This window comes from Bufo gargarizans, chromosome 10 (assembly GCF_014858855.1).
Source record: "Bufo gargarizans isolate SCDJY-AF-19 chromosome 10, ASM1485885v1, whole genome shotgun sequence".
Classification (NCBI taxonomy): Eukaryota; Metazoa; Chordata; class Amphibia; order Anura; family Bufonidae; genus Bufo; species Bufo gargarizans.
The window spans coordinates 48,531,610-48,550,568 of NC_058089.1; the positions used below are offsets into that span (position 1 = coordinate 48,531,610).

Sequence of the window (18,959 nt, forward strand, 5' to 3'; positions counted from 1 at the left end):
TTGAGAACATAGAAAATATTTTATTTTATTTTACAAAAAAATACCGATTACAGATTTGAAATGAAAAAAAAAAAAAAAAATGAAAAAAGAAAAAACACGAAAGCTAGCTTCTTCGAAGGCCGAGTAGATGTGAGGTGGAGGATCCAAGTTTGTCAAAGTAGTCATTGAGTTTGTCGCGAAGCTTCTCCAGTAACTGTTGAGAAAAAGGGAAGTGTTTAAATGAGCAATGGACAAATCCCGAAGAATTCGCTTTGCGGAATATTTCCCTTTCACGTTTTAAGTCATCCCTCTCACATCAGCCTACGTGGATCCAGGGTTTTACACAGGCACAATGATCTGCTATTGTGTGACCATCGTGATTTACGTCACTATGATCAGATATCGGCACAGCCGGCAGTCACCATGGTCACGTGACATGAAATCATTATGGATGGCATTGTATCACGCCACGATGTAAACCACAGAATCCCAGGGAATCTACAAAGACTATCTGCATTGGGAAGCAGGGATGACACACTGGCGGCATTATTTTATTTCCTACATCAGCCATAATGAACAGAAAGGATCAGCTATAATCAATCATAAGATCGAGTTAACGGATCCGTCTTTTCCCGTTAACTTATAACGGATCACTCAGGTTTCCATCAGTTTTAGCCGGATACAATACCGCAGAATGTAAAGCTATTCGGACCAGCAAAAACAACTGAAGCCAGGCAGCTAGCAAGTGTGAACAGAACCCAAAATGTCCCTCTACTGTGAACAATTTAACAGGCGATTGTCAGGAAGGAAGAGTTCCCTCCCGGCAAGCGCCTGCTTATCAGTGAAGCAAGACACTGCATTTACAAGCAGCGATCTCCACTAATACCATTATACGACCTCATACAGAATCATTGTTTGCCGGCAGCAGGCGGAACAATCTGCTGTCGGCAAACATTGATTTTGGTGACTGCATAAACCAGGGACGCTCAACCTGTGGCCCTCCAGCTGTTGCAAAACTACAACTCCCAGCATGCCCCAGTAGTTGTAGTTTTGCAACAGCTGAAGGGCCACAACTCCCAGCATGCCCCAGTAGTTGTAGTTTTGGAACAGCTGGAGGGCCGCAGGTTGAGCACCCCTGGCATAAACGATCACATTACTAGATGAACGAGCATTTTGCTCGTTCATTAGAGAATTGGCGGCACTAACAAGCGTTCGTACAAGCGCTCGTTAGTGGTTATCTGGCCAATCTTTGGCTAGTGTAAAGGGACCTTTAGTGTTACGTGAAGGATCTGCTCTCACGTGTACTGTACACAATTTTAATCTATCATATGACAGATCCAAACAGCACCAGACGGACACTATTCCTGCCATCAAATCTAATTTACTGCCAGCAGTGTCAACGGAACCCTATATTTTTTATTTTAATAGGGGACAGGTTTATGGGATTTCCCATTATCTGGCAAAAATGCTTGTCCTATAATCCCAAAAATATTGTAGGACCCCATAAATCTTCTCTTTTACATCCTGATGTATGACACAGTAAATACAGCTACTCACATCTCTGTTTAGCCGACTATTGTTATTCTCTTCCAATGCTTGCAGGAGATGATCGATGGAGGTATAGGGCAGCCAGACCAATGGAGACAATGCAGACAGAGGCAACTAGAGAGAACGCAAGTAATAAGTACAGACAATTCAGTCACATGTAGAACACCGATTATAGAGTTTACATGGTATAAAATACACCTTTCTGTAAATTGACATAAATATGATGTTCTGCAGCAGCTACAAGACAGTAACGAATAGGCACTACAGCTGCTGAAGAACCTTTTTTAAAAATAAAGAAAGGGTTGTCTGAGATAACTAAAAATCTATCAACAGCCTAAATAAGAAGACAAAAATTATACTCACTCCTTTCTCCAGTGCTCCTCTCTGCGGCACTGGTCCGACAGTTTACATACAGCGGTGACATGCTGGTATACAGCAGATGACAGCTGCAGCAAAGCGTCGCCTTCAACGGGCCAACGCTGAGGAGCGCGACTGGCTACAGCAAAGACGTGTCATGCACCTGCATGGTGTATGGCACATGGCTGATGCAGGCAATTACTCTTTAACCGGATTGCATAACCCCTTTAGGGTAAGGCTTCACGACGACAACAAGTCGCATGACAAAAGGGGACAACTACACTGCGACAGGTGTCGTGCAACATTTTTAGTAAAGATGGACAATGGAGTCACAACAGTCACACAGAAATCCAACTTGGATGGAGTTTTGTGCGACTGTCATGTCGCAGTGCGAAACTATTGACCATCATTACAAAAAAGGTCATGCAGTGTAGCAGTACCCTTAATGAGGGAGAGTACATTGAAGTTGGCATAGGCGAACGAACTAGGAAAAGTAGTATATGAAGGTTCAGATCATTATATATGGTCACACACACTTACCTCTATTCCAAAATCCTTGTGACCTTTCCCCAATATGGCATCTACGTATTCCAGCACAAGCTCAGCCGCCTCTTCCAGATTATCATACCTCAAATAAAGTCGAAGTAACTCTGCTGCATCCACTTCCTGATGAGGAAAGCAAGGATAAAATCACGCAGTGTATTGGATAGTATTACCAGTCTTATACTGTAACTGAACCTATAGAAACTAAGATTTGGCATAAGGAAATTTTCACTGTTTAGACACATGCATCGCTGCAATGTCACAGCACTGTACATGGCTGATTACACCTCGGAGCTCCTCAAACCTTCCTTACTGCCCGAAAAGAGCGCTCTAAGCACAATACACAGTACAAACCTTATAACTGATAGTTAACCAGCTGGGCAGGGGGGTCCCGTGAGACAGCAGCTTGTCAATAACGCAGCGATGGTATTGGCTGTTCTGTGAATGGTATTTCTCTAGATAGGAAATCAATAACCTCCATGCTTCATCTGTGGCACTAGAGATACAAATAAATTAAATGTCAGAATTTTAGTAGACCTAAACTACATGCACTGAGCTTCTTCATGAATCCGATTTACAGATTGCGACTAGAAGGCTCATGGCAGAAATCCACAGCTGACAGTCCGCTTTCTGTCACACGTGTGAAGTTCGATGCACCATAGATGTGCATGAGGATTGGCAGCATTCAATGGGGGCAATGGGAATGGAGGGAATCTGTGTGGCATCTGCAAGAATAATTAGTTTTGTCCTTGTGTGGAATAAAATAGGCACAGAAAGTGCATGTGAATGGGGTTGCAGAAAACAATTTCACTTGCATTGGAGACAGATTTTAAGTGGATCAAGATCCGCATCATATTCAGATCAGTGAATGGGGCCCAAAGACTTAAAATGGCTGAAAGAGGTTTTCAGGCTTTTACTATTGATGACCTATCCTCAGGATTGGTCATCAATATCAGATTAGCGGGGGTCCGACACCCAGCAGCCCCACCGATCAGCTGTATGAGGAGACAGCGCGTGCCATCTCCCTCATCTCTTCCTGTCCGTTGCATGATGTCTATGGTCTTTGCCATAGACAGCAGCAGAGGCAGCGAGAGAGAAAGGAGATGGCGTGTGCACGCCGATCTCATATTTATGACCTATCCTGACGATAGGTCATCAATAGCCCGGAAAACCTCTTAAAAAGGGGTTGTCCGGGCTACAGATACTAATGAACTATCCTCAGGTTAGACAATATAAGATCAGTTGGGGTATGCCACCCCCACCAATCAGCTGTTTTCACAGGCGTGGCACTAGAATATACAGGGTAAGGAGTTGAAGCAGAGCACATAGATATAGGCTGCTGTTTAGTTATTTATCAGTCTGCAAAAAAAATACAAAATTCCTAATAAATAATTACAATGGAAAATTTTTATCAAGGTTTCTTGTTAAAAACCCAGTCATAATAATACAATAAGTCAAGAAGTCTAGATAAGATATATTTTTTTTTTATTGCCAGAAAAAGGAACAGTACCATACCTTGACTCTTTGGTAGTAACCACAGAAAGCAGCTGATTTTCTGCCAGCCATCGCCAAGCTTCCGCCTGAACAGCTTCTCCACTGTTCTGCAACTTGATGCATCTGATAAAGGCAGAACCGAATTATTACTGTGTAACTCCATAGGCAGAGTGATTGCTGTACACGCACAACACACTGATGAGCAGCTCTGAAACCAGTGAAAGTCTCCAAGTCACTTACTTGTACGTAAGGCTCTCAAACACGGGTATGAGGGAGAGTTTGAAGGTTTGGCAGAGTGATATCGCTGTATCAAACAAACCGACCTGCACCAAGAGAGACACCATTTCTTCAGCAGACGCGCTTCCTGCAAACGAGTGACAATTCAACGTTTTTGGCAAGGGCAAAAATATCAAGTGTATAAAGCAAAGTAAAACAAGGAACACCTAAATACAGTCATTTGTATCATTTAAAGTTAACCTAGATTGAAATGGTCTCACAAATGCAGGTGTGGGTCCAGCTACTCCAACCATCAGCAACTGGTTCTTTTCTCTGGAGGAAACCACATCTTAAGACCCCTTTACATTGCTCAACTGAGCAGACGATTGTTGGGAAGGAAGCGTTCCTTCCCCACAATCGCCTGCTCGTCAGTGGAGGAGACTCACCCACAGTATGGGACGGAGCAATCACTAATGCCATTGCCTGTCCCCATACAGAATCATTGTTTGCTGGCAGCAGAGCGCTGATTACACTGCACAAGCCGCTGCCAGCAAAGCATGATTTAGGTGACCGCATTACATATCCAATTACCTGATGAACAAGCGATGAATTGCCCTATGTTAAGTGTAAAGGGCCTATTACTGTACCTACAGTAAACCTACTAACTGACAGCGGCCGCTACATGGGAAGTGTAACATTATATAAAAGCCTATCAAAAGAACCGCTGACCATGTAAGTCCATGGACGGACCAGATCCTTCAGAAGCGGGGCTGCCCTGCGTTCTAGCTCACAGTAAAGAGGTAAATCATTCTATAACATTCATATGGCCTAATAACGCATAGCGGCATGGGTTAATTTTATTAGACAACAGCTTTAATAGGGAACATTTTCAAAAATCTGGGATTCATGGCCCTAATGGGTTTAAAGACTAATCCCCAAAAGGACTATGAACACTATGGTCCAGCAGCAAATTGTTTAGTGTCAATTCGACCTGCAATTTTAACTCCACATATAGTTGCATAAAGAACCAGATACGTCTCCAGGTCGCTAGATTTTAGCTTTTTTTTTTTTTACTGTGTGTCTGACATGTTCCAGCATCCACTGGATCCTTACCCGCTATTGCTGCTGCACTGTTATCATGCTGAGCCAATGTCAACCGTGTCCGGGCCAGGATGTATTCCTTCTCTAAATCTCGGAGCTCCAGAATCTCAACCTGATTTCCACCTGTTAAAGGAATAACAGCTAGGATTCATACAAAATTAGGGCTCACGCACACGAGAAAAAATATAAAATAATATGTTCTCCATGTCCATTCTGTTTCTTTTGCCGGATGCAGAACCTTTTACTTCTATGGGGCCGCAGAAAAATCATAAATGACTTCATGGGCATTCCATGTCCGTAAAAAAAAATAGACCATGTCCTATTATTGTCCGCATTACAGACAAGGATAGGACTGTTCTATTAGATGCCGCCCCTCCATTCTGCAAAATGCAGAATGCAAGCAGCAGGTATCTGTGTTTTGCAGATCACAAAACACCCAATGGTTGTGTGCATGAGCCCCAAGAAAGGGAAAAGAGCTGAGAAATACACTTACTGGGCAGGGGCGCAGATTCCCCTTCGTGGTTGCGTTTTGGAGAGGCTCCTGGACGCTCATACTTGAAATGAAAAAAATATATTTTAAAAAATTACATTTTTATAAAAAGATAAAATAATTTGAGAGTTGGATGACATCAATTTTTTTTAAAATAAATAAACACATAGGTGAGAAATGAGCCCCAAAATGTTTCCAATGTAAACTATGCTTGATAAAGCCCACAGCAGAAAGGCAGTGCCGTGGCGGTCAAGTGATGGTTTTCAGACAAGTTCAAAAGGGCATTTATTTTATGTTCTATAGGTCAGCCTCCACTGTAAATGACTGGGCCTTGTTACCTTGTACACTAATACTCTACATTACCCTCTTTGAACGCACACCTAATATTATGCGGACGTTAGGTGAATTACTCCACTGACTGCACAAGATGATCCAGACAGCAGGACTGACCTTAGCCCAACCCAAGACACATTAGGTGAATGTTCAGAGAGGGCATGAATACATATAACACAGTAGGGGGCGCCATAACAAGTATATAAAAGCAATATCCAGAGACTTACAGTTCACTTGGAAACGCCCCTTTAAATATAAAAAAATAATGTATTTCTTTACCACGGCTCCTGGTGCAGGTTGCACAATCCAGGCATATTCAGGGCGGATAAGCCGCAGACAATTCAGACATGCTAGGTAAGCATTGACTTGCTTCTGAAGACCAATAAGGGTTCGGACTTCTCTGCCAAGACGCATCCCGTATTCAAACATCACTGTGCCAGCTGAGAAAGTGAAAAAAAGGGCAAATTTATAGTTACTTTTTTTTGGGTGTAAAATAGTATATTGGGCTGATGTCCTAAAGCCATATGCATTCAAGAGAAATTTTTAAATGGTAGATAAATTTACGTCACTGCTTTATGTTTGATCATCCAGACAGAAGCAATCATTCCTAGTGTTCAAATGCTCTGTCTGGTGATCCCCTCACGCTTTTCCTAGATGCACAGTAATTATAAGGATACTGTATTGGTAAATGTCATTTGTTAGAGAATTTCTCTAATAGGTCCTGTACACAATCTTCTGATATTCCAGGTAACTTTTATGAATTCCGCTACCACTGACCATAAGTTTTGATCCATGGTAGCGGAATCCATAACGGAATTGTTAGATAACCCGAACCTTGTACGCCGACCTTGAAAACACAAGTTCGCTCAACACTATGGCTGGAGCATCTTTTCGTAAGAAATTAGTGTTCCGTGTGCAGTTCCTCTGTTATTCCTCCTGAACCTTTATTAGGAAATAAATTGACAACTGGGTGTTATCATTCCCCTGTCAAAGAGGTGTCACTACATAGTCTGATAGTGTCAGCGCTGACTGCACAGTGCCAATCAGAACACGGACATTCCCGATTGACAAGGAGCGTAAAATGGTAATGCTCAATTGTCAATTTATACATACTTGTTTAGGAGAAATAACAGAGGAATGCCTATTCAACATGTGGAATACAAACATTTATTAAAATAAACACTTAAAGGGGTTGTCCAAGTTAGGTCATCAATATCAGATCGGCCGACACCCCCGCCGATCGGCTGTTTGAAGAGAAGGCGCGCGCCGTGCCAGCGCTGCCTCCTCTTCACTGTTTACCTGCTCGCCGTGTCATCTGCAGCTGTGAGCAGGTGTAATTACACCCAAGCCGCCCCATTCATTTCAATGGTACGGTTCGCTCCTATACAAGTGTATGGGAATGATGTGTCCCATTGAAATGAATGGGATGGTTAGGTGTAATTACACCTGCTCACTGCTGCAGACGCAACGGCGGTAAGGTAAACAGTAAAGAGTAGGCAGCGCTGGCACGGAGCGCAGCTTCTCTTCAAAAAGCTTCATCGGCGGGGGTGTCGGATCTGATATATATGACCTATCCTGAGAAAAGGTCATCAATAAATATAACTTGGACAACCCCTTTAAGAGTCCACAGGGCCTCTAAGAAAATTATATATAAAAGTAAAGAAAATCACAGGCAATAGAGGACGATACCTTTCCGATAGTTGTGCCGATGAATATGGAAAGCATAAAGGAGCTCATAGTAATTATGGGTCATTAGATCAACAGCGCGAGCTCGAGCTTCAATGATATTAACAACCTGATATGATAAAGATAGAACAATTAAATGCAAACCAATTCACCATAAAAGACAATGCTCCCAGCAGGTACAATACTTACCTCATTCTGTAGGTTCACATAAGGAAAATCGACAAGTTCTTGGAGCTGTGAACGTTCACACAGGACTATAACCAATTGCCGCAAGCAGTCCAGTTGCCTAACAAATAGGAGGCGAAGGGACGGAAAGATTAGAAACAAGTAAAGAAGAAGTAAAATGGTGTATAGACAATTGTCAACTCAGGACAACCTGTTCTGAAAACGCATCTGCTGAGAAGGTCAATGCATTTAAACAAGTGGGAAACTATGGTCATACACCGGTATCCCAAAGCAGCTTTTTTTTTTTTTACATGGTAGTCTATGGGTGACAGATGCCACTGTAAGCATCCATCATTGCTGGAGGTCGGGAAATAACCCTGATCTATACGGCAAAGTGCAGTATCAAAGTAGCTTAAATAATTAATACAGGATCCAACAAACACAAGTCATTTTCTTATTTCTAATGGAAAATATTCAGGGGGAAAAAAAAAGATCTTTAGATGCAAATGAAACATACAGCTGCAGCTCAAGATCGTTCTGGAGACATCTACTCTACCTGCTGTGATCAGGAATAAGTGTGAGCGCATCATAAGCTTGACTGTTGTGTCCCAAATCCAAGTGATACTTGAAGATACGTGTCCTCAAAGTTGCCTAAGGAAAAGTTTAAACCATCTCATCATGTGGAAGAAATAAAAATAAAGCATCAAGAAACTGCAATAAGAGATATAATCTTAGTACCTGACTTTTCAAGTCTTCAGCGGTCTCTGTAATAGCCAAGGTGGCTAATTGAATCACCAATTCTGGCAAACCCACACCTTCCAGAAGACGCAAAACCTAGAATTAAATGAAAGAATTTATCGACACCTTCAGCAGAATACAGGGGAGGGGTCGTCAACGCATCCATTTAGCAATTGCTCATCAAGCAAAACTATATCCTCAGGAAAGCCCATGTTTTCTGTGAGTTTGATGTTGGTGACCTATGATCAGGGTAGGTCATCAATATCTGATCGGTGGGGGTCCAACACCCAGCACCCCTTTGAAGAGGTTGTGGCCTCTTCTTACACCAGTGATGTCACATTCATCTATTTCATCCAGTGATGGCTAAACTACGGCACTCCAGCTGTGGTGAAACTACAATTCCCAACATGCTCCCTTCATTTCTATGGAGTTCTGAGAACAGCCAAGCAAGTGGGAGTTGTAGTTTTAACACAGCTGAAGTGCCAGAGGTTAGCCATCACAGCTAGGCACAGCTCAGTCCCATTCAAGTGAATGGATCCGAGTTACAATACCAAGCACAGCCACGATACAATGGACAGCGCTGTGCTTGGTAGGCTGTGTGAGGGTCATAGCTCCCTGGTGAGGCTGACTGGAGGGGATGCCCAGAGATGGATCCCCACCAATCTAATATTGATGACCCATCCTCAGGAACTCTCAGAAAACTACTTTAATGCAATGAGCATGTGTAACGTTATACTTCCCTACCTCGTGAGATTGCCCTACCCTCGTCACTTCCGATCGCACCGGACATGACGCGAGGAGGTGTGCCGCGCAGGCACACAGCGACGGGTTAGGGAAATTTCACAGCAGAGTGCTCATGCGCCAGGAGCCTCGCCAGCGGTTAGGGACAATTTATGGGCCAGTGCGCAGGCGTGGTGATCGGATGGATGTTCTCAGCTGGCACTGGCCTGTATGTAATTTTTCCCTTCCCTAACCGCTGGTGAGGCTCCCGACGCATGCGGCCGGTGTCCAGCTGAGAACATCCATCCGATCACCGTGCCTGCGCACTGGCCCATACTTTTTCCCTACCCTAACCGCTGGCGAGGCTCCCGGCGCATGCGCACTCTGCTGTGATATTTCCCTAACCCGTCGTTGTGCGCCTGCGCGGCACACCTCCTCATGTCATGTCCAGTGCGACCGGAAGTGACGAGGGTAGGGAAAATCACACGAGGTAGGGAAGTATAACGTTACACCCGGCCACACAGATTTAATAGCTGTCGGTAGAACAGTCGGTCAGCCGACAGCTATTGAATCTGTATGGCCGGCTTTACAACTATCTTTCCTGACTCCTCCATACACATACGGTCCGGCCAATCCTATGTGTTATCAATCGGGAGAGGGAAGAAAGCCACTGCCAGATGCTTGTGATCAATAATATGTATTCTACCTTCTACTTGGCACAAATAATCTTACTCTGTTATAATACTGAAGACGGGCAGAAGAAGGAGAATCCTCTTCCTCCACGTGAATCAATTTCTCCAGAAAATCCTCCCGCTCCACTTCAGAAGCAGCTTTGGAAAAGCATTCGAGAGCCTGGAAGAATTGCAATGTAACAAGAAATCAATGCTGTGTAAGGCTAATGAGCCAAGCAATGTGGTCCCTCTATGGTACATGCTCATCTAGGACTTGCCCAATAAAAAAGCGCATGTACAGGAAGTATGAGGACAATTAACCAGCACCATGTCCTTACCTTGTGACCTTCACCAGTGACCAGATAACACTGCCCCATCATAAAAAGACAAGAGCCAGCATTGACTTGACACCATGGCTGCAGAAGACGCACATACTCCTATGGATACAAGAAAAAATAAAGAAAATACATTACACAATGTGCACTTACGCCATGCACAACACTGACGAGCTTCAGTGGAAAATTGGCAAAAATTATCTTCTATAACAGTTTATAGTGGGAGTATTAGTTCTTGCACTATAAATCCCCCACCCCAGAAAATACATGGCCCCTGTTCCTGCAGTAATGACGGATCACCAATCATTTACGGGCACACATACGGGTTAGGGGATCAGCATGCGATAACGGGGAACCTACCTGCAGTTGGGTATACTGACAGCTTCTCATCAAGCACTCTGGAAAAAGAAAGCCGGGGTTACTGGCCCAACTAGTAGTTTAATATCGTTAAGGAGTGGAAATATTTCATACTAGTGAACACACAAAATATTTCCTTGCAGCATTAAAATAATGGAATTCCCGCGAGTGTAAAACGACATTTGGTCACATAGCAAAAAGTGATTGCAGAACTGAAAAGTCGCCAATTGTGTCCACCCACAACACTGTCAAATGAGGGGATATAGCCAGCATTTGATACTTGCTGATAACGAAGCCAATACATGACCACTGAAACCTCTGGGACCCTCAGTCTTTCGCTGCGTTTTCTCTGCCTAGCAGCACCCGGGCAGCCTCCGTGGAGCAAACTGCAGCTGGTCCAATGCATGTTAGGTGCAGTTTTAGAAAGAAATCGGCCATGTTTTTCTAATTCTAGACAAATCTTTAATCTGGCCTGATATATTCGATATCCTGACAGTTACACCCATAACAATATGTATGGAGATTACATGGCCGTTACAACAAGGGTTAAACAGGTTAGATATTAACCAATCCACTCCCTCCCCCTACTGAAATAACCAAGCATGGATGTTTCTGGGAGATGGCCAAAGGAACCCCGTCAACTCATATTATATGTGGAGAGCTAGCTTTAGTCTGTAGTAACATCTTAGCAATTACCTGTCTGACAATGCAGTGAAGAGGAGTTTGAAATGTACGGCAGTCGAGCCGTGGGGCCCCATGTGTCTATGGGGCTGGCGCAAACCAAGTACAAAACATGAATGCTTCCGCTGGCTCAACAGGAATTGAATGGAGCGGCAGAGCGGATGTGTGGCCACCCCCTCCATTCAAATACCTACTAAATGCATTAGTGCAGTGAGGAGGAACAGCGGGGCCCCAAGCAAACAAACATTTACCTACTATTGTGTGAATAGGTCAAGGAGGACCTTTGTGGGACCTTTAAAGGGCATCTGTCAGCAGATTTGTACCTATGACACTGGCTGACCTGTTACATGTGCACTTGGCAGCTGGAGGCATCCGTGTTGATGCCGTGTTCATGTATGCCCGCATTGCTGGAGAAAAAATGAAGTGTGCAAATGAGCCTCTAGGAGCAACAGGGGAGTTGCCATTACACCTAGAGGCTCTGCTCTCTGCAACTGTAGCAGTCTCTGCACTTTGACTGGGCCAGGTGTGATGACGTTTACCTTGCCTGGCCCTGTCAAAGTGGAGAGGGTGCAGCACTTGCAGAGAGAGCAGAGCCTCTAGGTGTAACCGCAACGCCCCGTTGCTCCTAGAGGCTCATTTGCATATATATATATATATATATATATATATATATATACATATATACACACACACATATAATATATATATATACATATACACACACATATAATATAATATATATATATATATATATATATATATATATATATATATATATTATATATATATATATATAAAATAAATAACGAGGCAGCACTTCCAGCTTTCAGTGAACGGGTGAAGACCCCAAACTTTAATCCAAGCGACGTTTCGGCCTGCTCAATGAGGCCTTTATCAAGCTACATAACAGTGCAAATGACAGGGTATGTATACCCACACTCCAATACAAGTGAATTGCAATCAGTGATTACACATGTTTTCAATCTGGTCACATGATCTCAGCAGTGTACATAAATGTTTATGTGCATATATAATATATAAAGGATCCGTGTCCATTACAACCAGTGAACACTATACAAAAGTGCTAAGTGCATATAGGGTTAAAATAATCTGCTGTCCTTACAGCTGTACCTTATTACATATTAAAAACAGGACGGAGCTCATCACATATGGACATCACCACGCCGCCAAGATTGGCATCCCCTTGTCGCCGGTGCGCATGCGCCGGGCCAGACGTCTCTGGCCCTGCCCCCGACGTCGCTGCGCTCCCACGTGACGTCCCAATGGACCGCACTGGACCCCAATGGACTGTATGTATGTGTGTGTATATATAATTTTCTCACATATGGGCATGGGACCAACACAGACGCCTTCAGCGGCCAATCGCGCTTGCAACAGGTCAGTGTCATAGGTACAAATCTGCTGACAGATGGACTTGAAGTAATAAGGAGTCCAAAAATCAAACTTCAAATGTGCAGAAACCCCAATATTGAAACCACTGAATGACATCTTTTAGCTGCAGGGGGAGCACCAGCTGTACATACCTGTCAATCCTTGCACAGGGGGTCAAGCAATGGACGCTGAGCGACTCAAACAACCTGCCTACAGCGAAATCTAAAAGAACATGACTCTCCCTTCAGCCCAACATTTGGTCTCTACATTACAATAATTATAAAGGCAAACTATAGGGACGACAGATGAGTATTGGTCAGTCAGCGGAATCGGTAAGGATACAGATGCTGGAGAAGGTAAGTGGTGATGTCTGTTATCAGCTGGGCCCAGCTCAGAGGACTGTGTGTTTGGGCAGCTCCATAGCGAGCAAAGATTTGGGACAGGCGCTTTCTTGCCACATCCTGGAAGAATAGCTCCACTATGGTCTGAGGCCCCGATGCTGCAGAAAAAAAAAGACCAGGCACAAAAAAATAAAAATAATAACAATGGTCGATAATACAAGTGTGTTTAGAAGGCCTGCGGTCATGTATAGCCAGGCTGACAAGGAACCCTTACAGTATTTATTGACTGGTGCGTAGGTCTTCGAATCGGACAGCTCAAGGACGGACAGATGCTGCATATTGGAATCCCTGAAGAAAAAAAAAAAATACTGAATAAAATGCATTACCCCGTATAGTCTCATCTCATTCTTATAAGCGTACGATCATGAAGAGTTAGTCGAGTAGACAGTACTGCCATACAAATTGTGCGTGCTGACCCCAAATGCAAGTGAGGTATAGTAGTGCTTGCTAGCCCACCCCTTCACATTACAACAGTTCATGTCTAACAAGTGCACTAGCTTTCCTTTCATTGCACCTGCATCCAGTGATCGTGGAAAACAGGACATGTTGCTAAACAGGAAGAGAACAAAATCCAGCATGAAGAAGTTGCAGGATACAGAGCAGGGCTCTATTCACATCTGCACGGTGCCACAAGTGGTGTCCGACAGATCTACTGGCTTGTAAAGGGGGTCAGTCAGGTTCTGCTGAGGTGCACGGGAGTTGTTTTTCCACATGTGACAGAATCTGCAATACAGGCTCCTGACAGCCTAACCAAAACTAAAATGTTACATTCAATGCAAGACTAGGTGTACGTGATCATCCAAGGTGGACGGAGAAACCTTTCCATGTCACAGTACTAATAGAAGACATATACACCAATCGGCCATAGACATTAAACCCACCCACAGGCAACGTGAATAGCATTGATCATCGTGTCACAAGGGCATGGTTTAAGGGATAGAATATATTAGGCAGCAAGTGAACAATCAGTTCTAAAGTTAATATGTTGAAAGTGGGCAACTAAGGATCTGAGAGCATCGCCACAGCAGGCAGGTCATGTATTGTTTCTGTGTTGCAGGGGTTGGCACCTATCAAACGTGATCCACGGAAAGACAACAGATGAACCAGCAACAGTCTGATATGAGCCTACGGCTCAATGATGTGTGAGGGAAGCAAAGGCGAACTAGACTGGTCCAATCTCACAGCTACTGTCGCACAAACTACTGAAAAATTCAATGATGAACGTGGGGCATGGGGCTGTGTAGCTGTAGACTGGTGAAAGTGTTTATGCTGACCAGTTTTCACCATCAAAACTGGACCATGATAGAATAGAAGGTGGTGGTCTGGTCCGAAAACAATCAGGGCTTCTTTTCCATCATGTGGATGGCCGGATGCGCATGTGTCACTTACCTGGGTAAGAAATGGCACCAGGATACATTATGAGAAACCGACAAGCCGGTGGATGCAGTGTGATGCTTGGAGAAGTTCTGCTGCGAAACCTTGGGTCCTGACGTTCATATGGATGCGAGACATGCCACCTATCTAAGGGTAGTTTCACACTAGCAGCAGGACGGATCCGACAGGCTGTTCACCCTGTCAGATCCGTCCTGCAGCTCCGTCCCCATTGACTATAATGGGGACGGGTGCAGAGCTCCGGAGCAGCACGGCGAGAGGCCACCGGACTAAAAAGTCAGACATATAGTACTTTTAGTCCGGCGGCCTCTCGCCGTGCTGCATCGGAGCTCTGCACCCGTCCCCATTATAGTCAATGGGGACAGAGCGGCAGTCCGGCAGCACGGCGAAATAGCGGCAGGACGGATCCGACAGGGTGAACAGTTCACCCTGTCGGGTCCGTCCTGACGCTAGTATAAAAGTACCCTAAACGTTGCACAGACCACGCACACCCATTCATGGCAGTGGTACTCCCTAATGCAGTGGCTTTTATCAGCAAGATAATGCCCTGGTCACACTGCAAAAATTATACAGTATGAGTGCAATACGTTGACTTGGCCTCAAAATTCCCCAGATCTAAATCGAGCATCTGTCGAATGTCCTGGAAAAACAAATCCAATCCACCTCACAAGTTACAGGACTTAAAGGATCTGCTGCTAACATCTTTGTGTTAGATACCACAGGACACCTTCAGAGAGAGGTCTTGCTGAGCCCATTCACCGACGAGTCAGAGTTGGTTTCACATCGTGGGGGGAAACCAAACAGACGGCTTTAATGTATTGGCTGATCAGCGTATACTTCTAAAGCCTCATGCACACGACTATCAGTTCTGTGGTCTGCTAATCGCTGATCTGCATGGATCCCTGCTGTGTGCATGCCAACAATTTATTTTTATTTTTTTACTCCTGTAGAAATGTCCTATCCTTTCCTTCAAAATGGACATGGTGTGCTGTCCGCATCTTTCGCGGCCATATTGAAATGAATAGATCTGCAATTTTTGCAGATCGGATGCGGACTGAACATACGGTTGTGTGCATGAGACCTAAGAATGTGATCTAAAGACAGAAGTTAAAAAAAGTTACATAATTTGGGACAAAAACTCACAGTGTATCCAGAGGGATAGCAGATGCCACACACTGGCTACACCAGCGGATCACATAGTAGGACAGCAGCATGTTAGCGGTGCGAGGTATATACTCTTGCTGTGTTTGGAGTAACTGACCTTCTCCTGCAAAGGCCTGTAAGGAGAAGAACAGAGTCAAGTGGATAAGCAATGAATGCCCAAGATGAATACACCCTTTAAATGACTGCATATTAAAGCCGCCTGACTTACCATATCTCCCATCCTTAAAAGCAGGTGCTCTAGGATGAGCAAGTCACGACAAATCAAGAACCGTGTAAGAGAGATTTTGCAGACAGCCTGGCACACAATGCCAGCAGCTGTGGTGCTGCCATAGAGGCTGGAGAGGTTCATTCGCACATTCAGAGGCTGACCTAGAGTTAAAATACGACAAAATAAATTGAACTCTATCACTATTTATTACAACTTGTCCAAAACTTACTAGGCAACAGGCGACTTACCAAGGTCCATCGACTGGTCTATATCCAAAGAGGTCTCATAATCCATCTCTCGTAGCAAGTTCCCAATGACCAGGACAGGATTTCTGATGTCCTGTAATTTATTGTTAACGTCCTCCATGATGTTTTCACTGTAAAGAGCAAACGAGGAAAGAGCTTTACTTCATATCAGACCCACTTACCAAGAGTTACTCTTCTCTGTAAGGGTCCATTTACACGTCCGTAGACTGGGTCCGCATCCGTTCCGCAAATTGCAGAACAGGTGCGGACCCATTCAGTCTCTAAGAGGCAGGAATGGATGCTGTCCGCATCTGCATTTCCGGAGCGCGCCCTTGATCTTCCGATCCTCGGCTCCGGAAAAAAAATACAACATGTCCTATTCTTGTCAGATTGCATTATATATATTTTTTTTGTTCATGGTAATGCAAACGGATCCGTTCTGAACGGATACAAGCGTTTGCATTATAGGTGCGGATCCGTCTGTGCAGATACAGACGGATCCGCACCTAAACGCAGGTGTGAACGTAGCCTTAGTTGCTTTCAGTTTACAATTACTCTGTTCTTGAAGTAAGAAAGATCAGCTCTTTTGGACTGACTTCCTTACAGCCAATACTAGGGAGCACTTCCATTAAGGAAGGGCACACTAGTATGCGGGAGTCAGGCACTGCCCGTACACACCTCTCCCTGGAATTCTCTGCGCTCGCACTGCACCGTCCTGAAAGCGTACAGCGTCAGGACGTAGTGCGCACTATGACCTGATGCTGCACGCAGTCAGGTCAAAGTGCAGCATGGGCCCAGAGAAGATCAGGGAGCGCAACTGCCAGACCTGGAGAGTAGCCGCAGAGCAGGAGAGGTAAGTAAAATGTATTTATTTTATTTCTGATGGGCATCTGAACTGAGGTCTGATCTAATATGGGGGTCTGATCTGAAGTCTAATGAAGACTGAGGGTCGGTCTTGTTGGGGGTCTGATGAAAAAAAAAAAATGGATTTTTGTACTTATCGTAGAATCTGTTTCTCTTCCGTTCATTGGAGGACACAGGCTTGACCGTGGGTATAGCTGCTGCCACTAAGCACAAAAGTGTGAGCTTCTCCCTCCAGCTTTACCCTTCCTACAGGGACTAAGCTAAAACAGTTTGTGCAAAAGCAGTAGGAGAAGCAAAAGGAAAAACCAGGAAAACCAAACAATGTACAAACCCAGAATCACGCAGGCCACGACGAGGCCCGTAACCAGAGAGAATGGGTGGGAGCTGTGTCCCCCAATGAACGGAAGAGTAACAGATTTTACCGTAAGCACAAAAATCTAGTTCTCTCATCTGAATCATTGGGGGACATACACTTATTTAACGTTACAGAGCAGTCCCAGGGGTGGGCCATAAATGAAGAAGCCCTCCGGACAATTAGAGAACCGCCGTCTGCAATACTCTACGCCTCAGAGAAGCGTCAGAAGATGCAAAAGTGTGCACTCTGTAAAATTTGGAAAAGGTGTGCAGAGACGACCAGGTAGCAGCCTTGCACACCTGAAGGGCAGAAGCCACATGATGTACTGCCCAAGAGACCCCCACTGCCCGAGCAGAATGAGCAGTAACCCGGAAAAGCGGAGCACAGTCACTGATGCGGTACGCTTCCACAATCTCCAAACGAATCCATCTGAAAATGGAAACTTTGGATGCAGCCAGCCCTCGTCTCGGTCCCTCTGGAATGACGAATAGAGAATCTGCCCGTCGGAAAGAGGACGTCTGAGACAGATAGATAGATGTGAATGGCCCGAACCAAATCCAGAGTTTGGAGCGACTGCTCACGAGGATGAGAGAATGATCTCTTCATTGAGATGGAATGCTGACACGACCTTCGGAAGAAAGGACTGGACAGGGTGAAGGACTACTTTGTCCTGGTGCAGGGTAAGGAAGGGGGACCGACAGGAAAGAGCTGTTAGCTCCGACACCCTACGGATGGAAGTAATTCCCACCAAAAAGGCCACCTTGTAGGACAGGAAGCAAAGGGACACCTACTGCAAAGGCTCAAACGGAGAGGACTGGAGAGCGCTGAGCACCAGATTAAGGTCCCACGGATTCAACGGACGATGGTAAAGTGGGCAGACAGGCGTGTCATGTAAGTGAGTGACGTTGCGCCGCCGCCCGCTCTGCCTGTTACTGGAGCTTCATTGTAAGGTAATAAAGATGCGCTGATTTTAAGTTTAAGTTAAAGTTACTGCCAGTTAAAGAAAAGTCTACTGCTGTGAGCGGCGGGGCCAGGGCTGTTATGGGGAGGGAGATCTGTTGATGACACATAGCATAAGATGCTATATAGTGTCATCCATAGATCCCCCCCAAAGCATGGTCATCCACAGATCCCCCCCCCCCCCCATAACAGTGCATCATCCACAGATCCCCCCCTATAACAGTGCATCATCCACAGATCCCCCCCCCATAACAGTGCATCATCCACAGATCCCCCCCCATAACAGTGCATCATCCACAGACCCCCCCCCCCCATAACAGTGCATCATTCACAGATCCCCCCCCCCCATAACAGTGCATCATCCACAGATCCCCCCCCCCCATAACAGTGCATCATCCACAGATCCCCCCCCCCCCATAACAGTGCATCATCCACAGATCCCCCCCCCCCCCCCCATAACAGTGCATCATCCACAGATCACAAGGGCGTCCGACGCCTGAGCCAGAGGATCCTTGGACCTCGCCATGAAGGTTCTACCTTGCGGTTGAAGCGGGAGGCCAAGAG

At 45.0% G+C, this 18,959-nt stretch overlaps 1 protein-coding gene across 1 annotated transcript in view; it reads right to left on the minus strand.

Annotated features, from left to right (window-relative positions):
* NUP160 (nucleoporin 160) overlaps window positions 1-18,959 on the minus strand; it is a 39,873-nt gene continuing 20,914 nt past the window's right edge. The window contains exons 16-36 of the mRNA XM_044270349.1: window positions 16,220-16,347; window positions 15,972-16,132; window positions 15,743-15,876; window positions 13,422-13,495; window positions 13,149-13,305; window positions 10,737-10,806; window positions 10,380-10,478; window positions 10,103-10,222; window positions 8,651-8,746; window positions 8,469-8,563; window positions 7,937-8,033; window positions 7,751-7,856; window positions 6,341-6,501; window positions 5,732-5,792; window positions 5,251-5,361; window positions 4,162-4,285; window positions 3,943-4,044; window positions 2,782-2,923; window positions 2,425-2,550; window positions 1,537-1,641; window positions 1-193 (exon numbers count right to left, since the gene is read on the minus strand). Coding sequence (XP_044126284.1) covers window positions 104-193; window positions 1,537-1,641; window positions 2,425-2,550; window positions 2,782-2,923; window positions 3,943-4,044; window positions 4,162-4,285; window positions 5,251-5,361; window positions 5,732-5,792; window positions 6,341-6,501; window positions 7,751-7,856; window positions 7,937-8,033; window positions 8,469-8,563; window positions 8,651-8,746; window positions 10,103-10,222; window positions 10,380-10,478; window positions 10,737-10,806; window positions 13,149-13,305; window positions 13,422-13,495; window positions 15,743-15,876; window positions 15,972-16,132; window positions 16,220-16,347 — 2,359 coding nt within the window. The 3' untranslated portion in view covers window positions 1-103. The remainder of the gene's footprint in view (window positions 194-1,536; window positions 1,642-2,424; window positions 2,551-2,781; window positions 2,924-3,942; window positions 4,045-4,161; window positions 4,286-5,250; window positions 5,362-5,731; window positions 5,793-6,340; window positions 6,502-7,750; window positions 7,857-7,936; window positions 8,034-8,468; window positions 8,564-8,650; window positions 8,747-10,102; window positions 10,223-10,379; window positions 10,479-10,736; window positions 10,807-13,148; window positions 13,306-13,421; window positions 13,496-15,742; window positions 15,877-15,971; window positions 16,133-16,219; window positions 16,348-18,959) is intronic.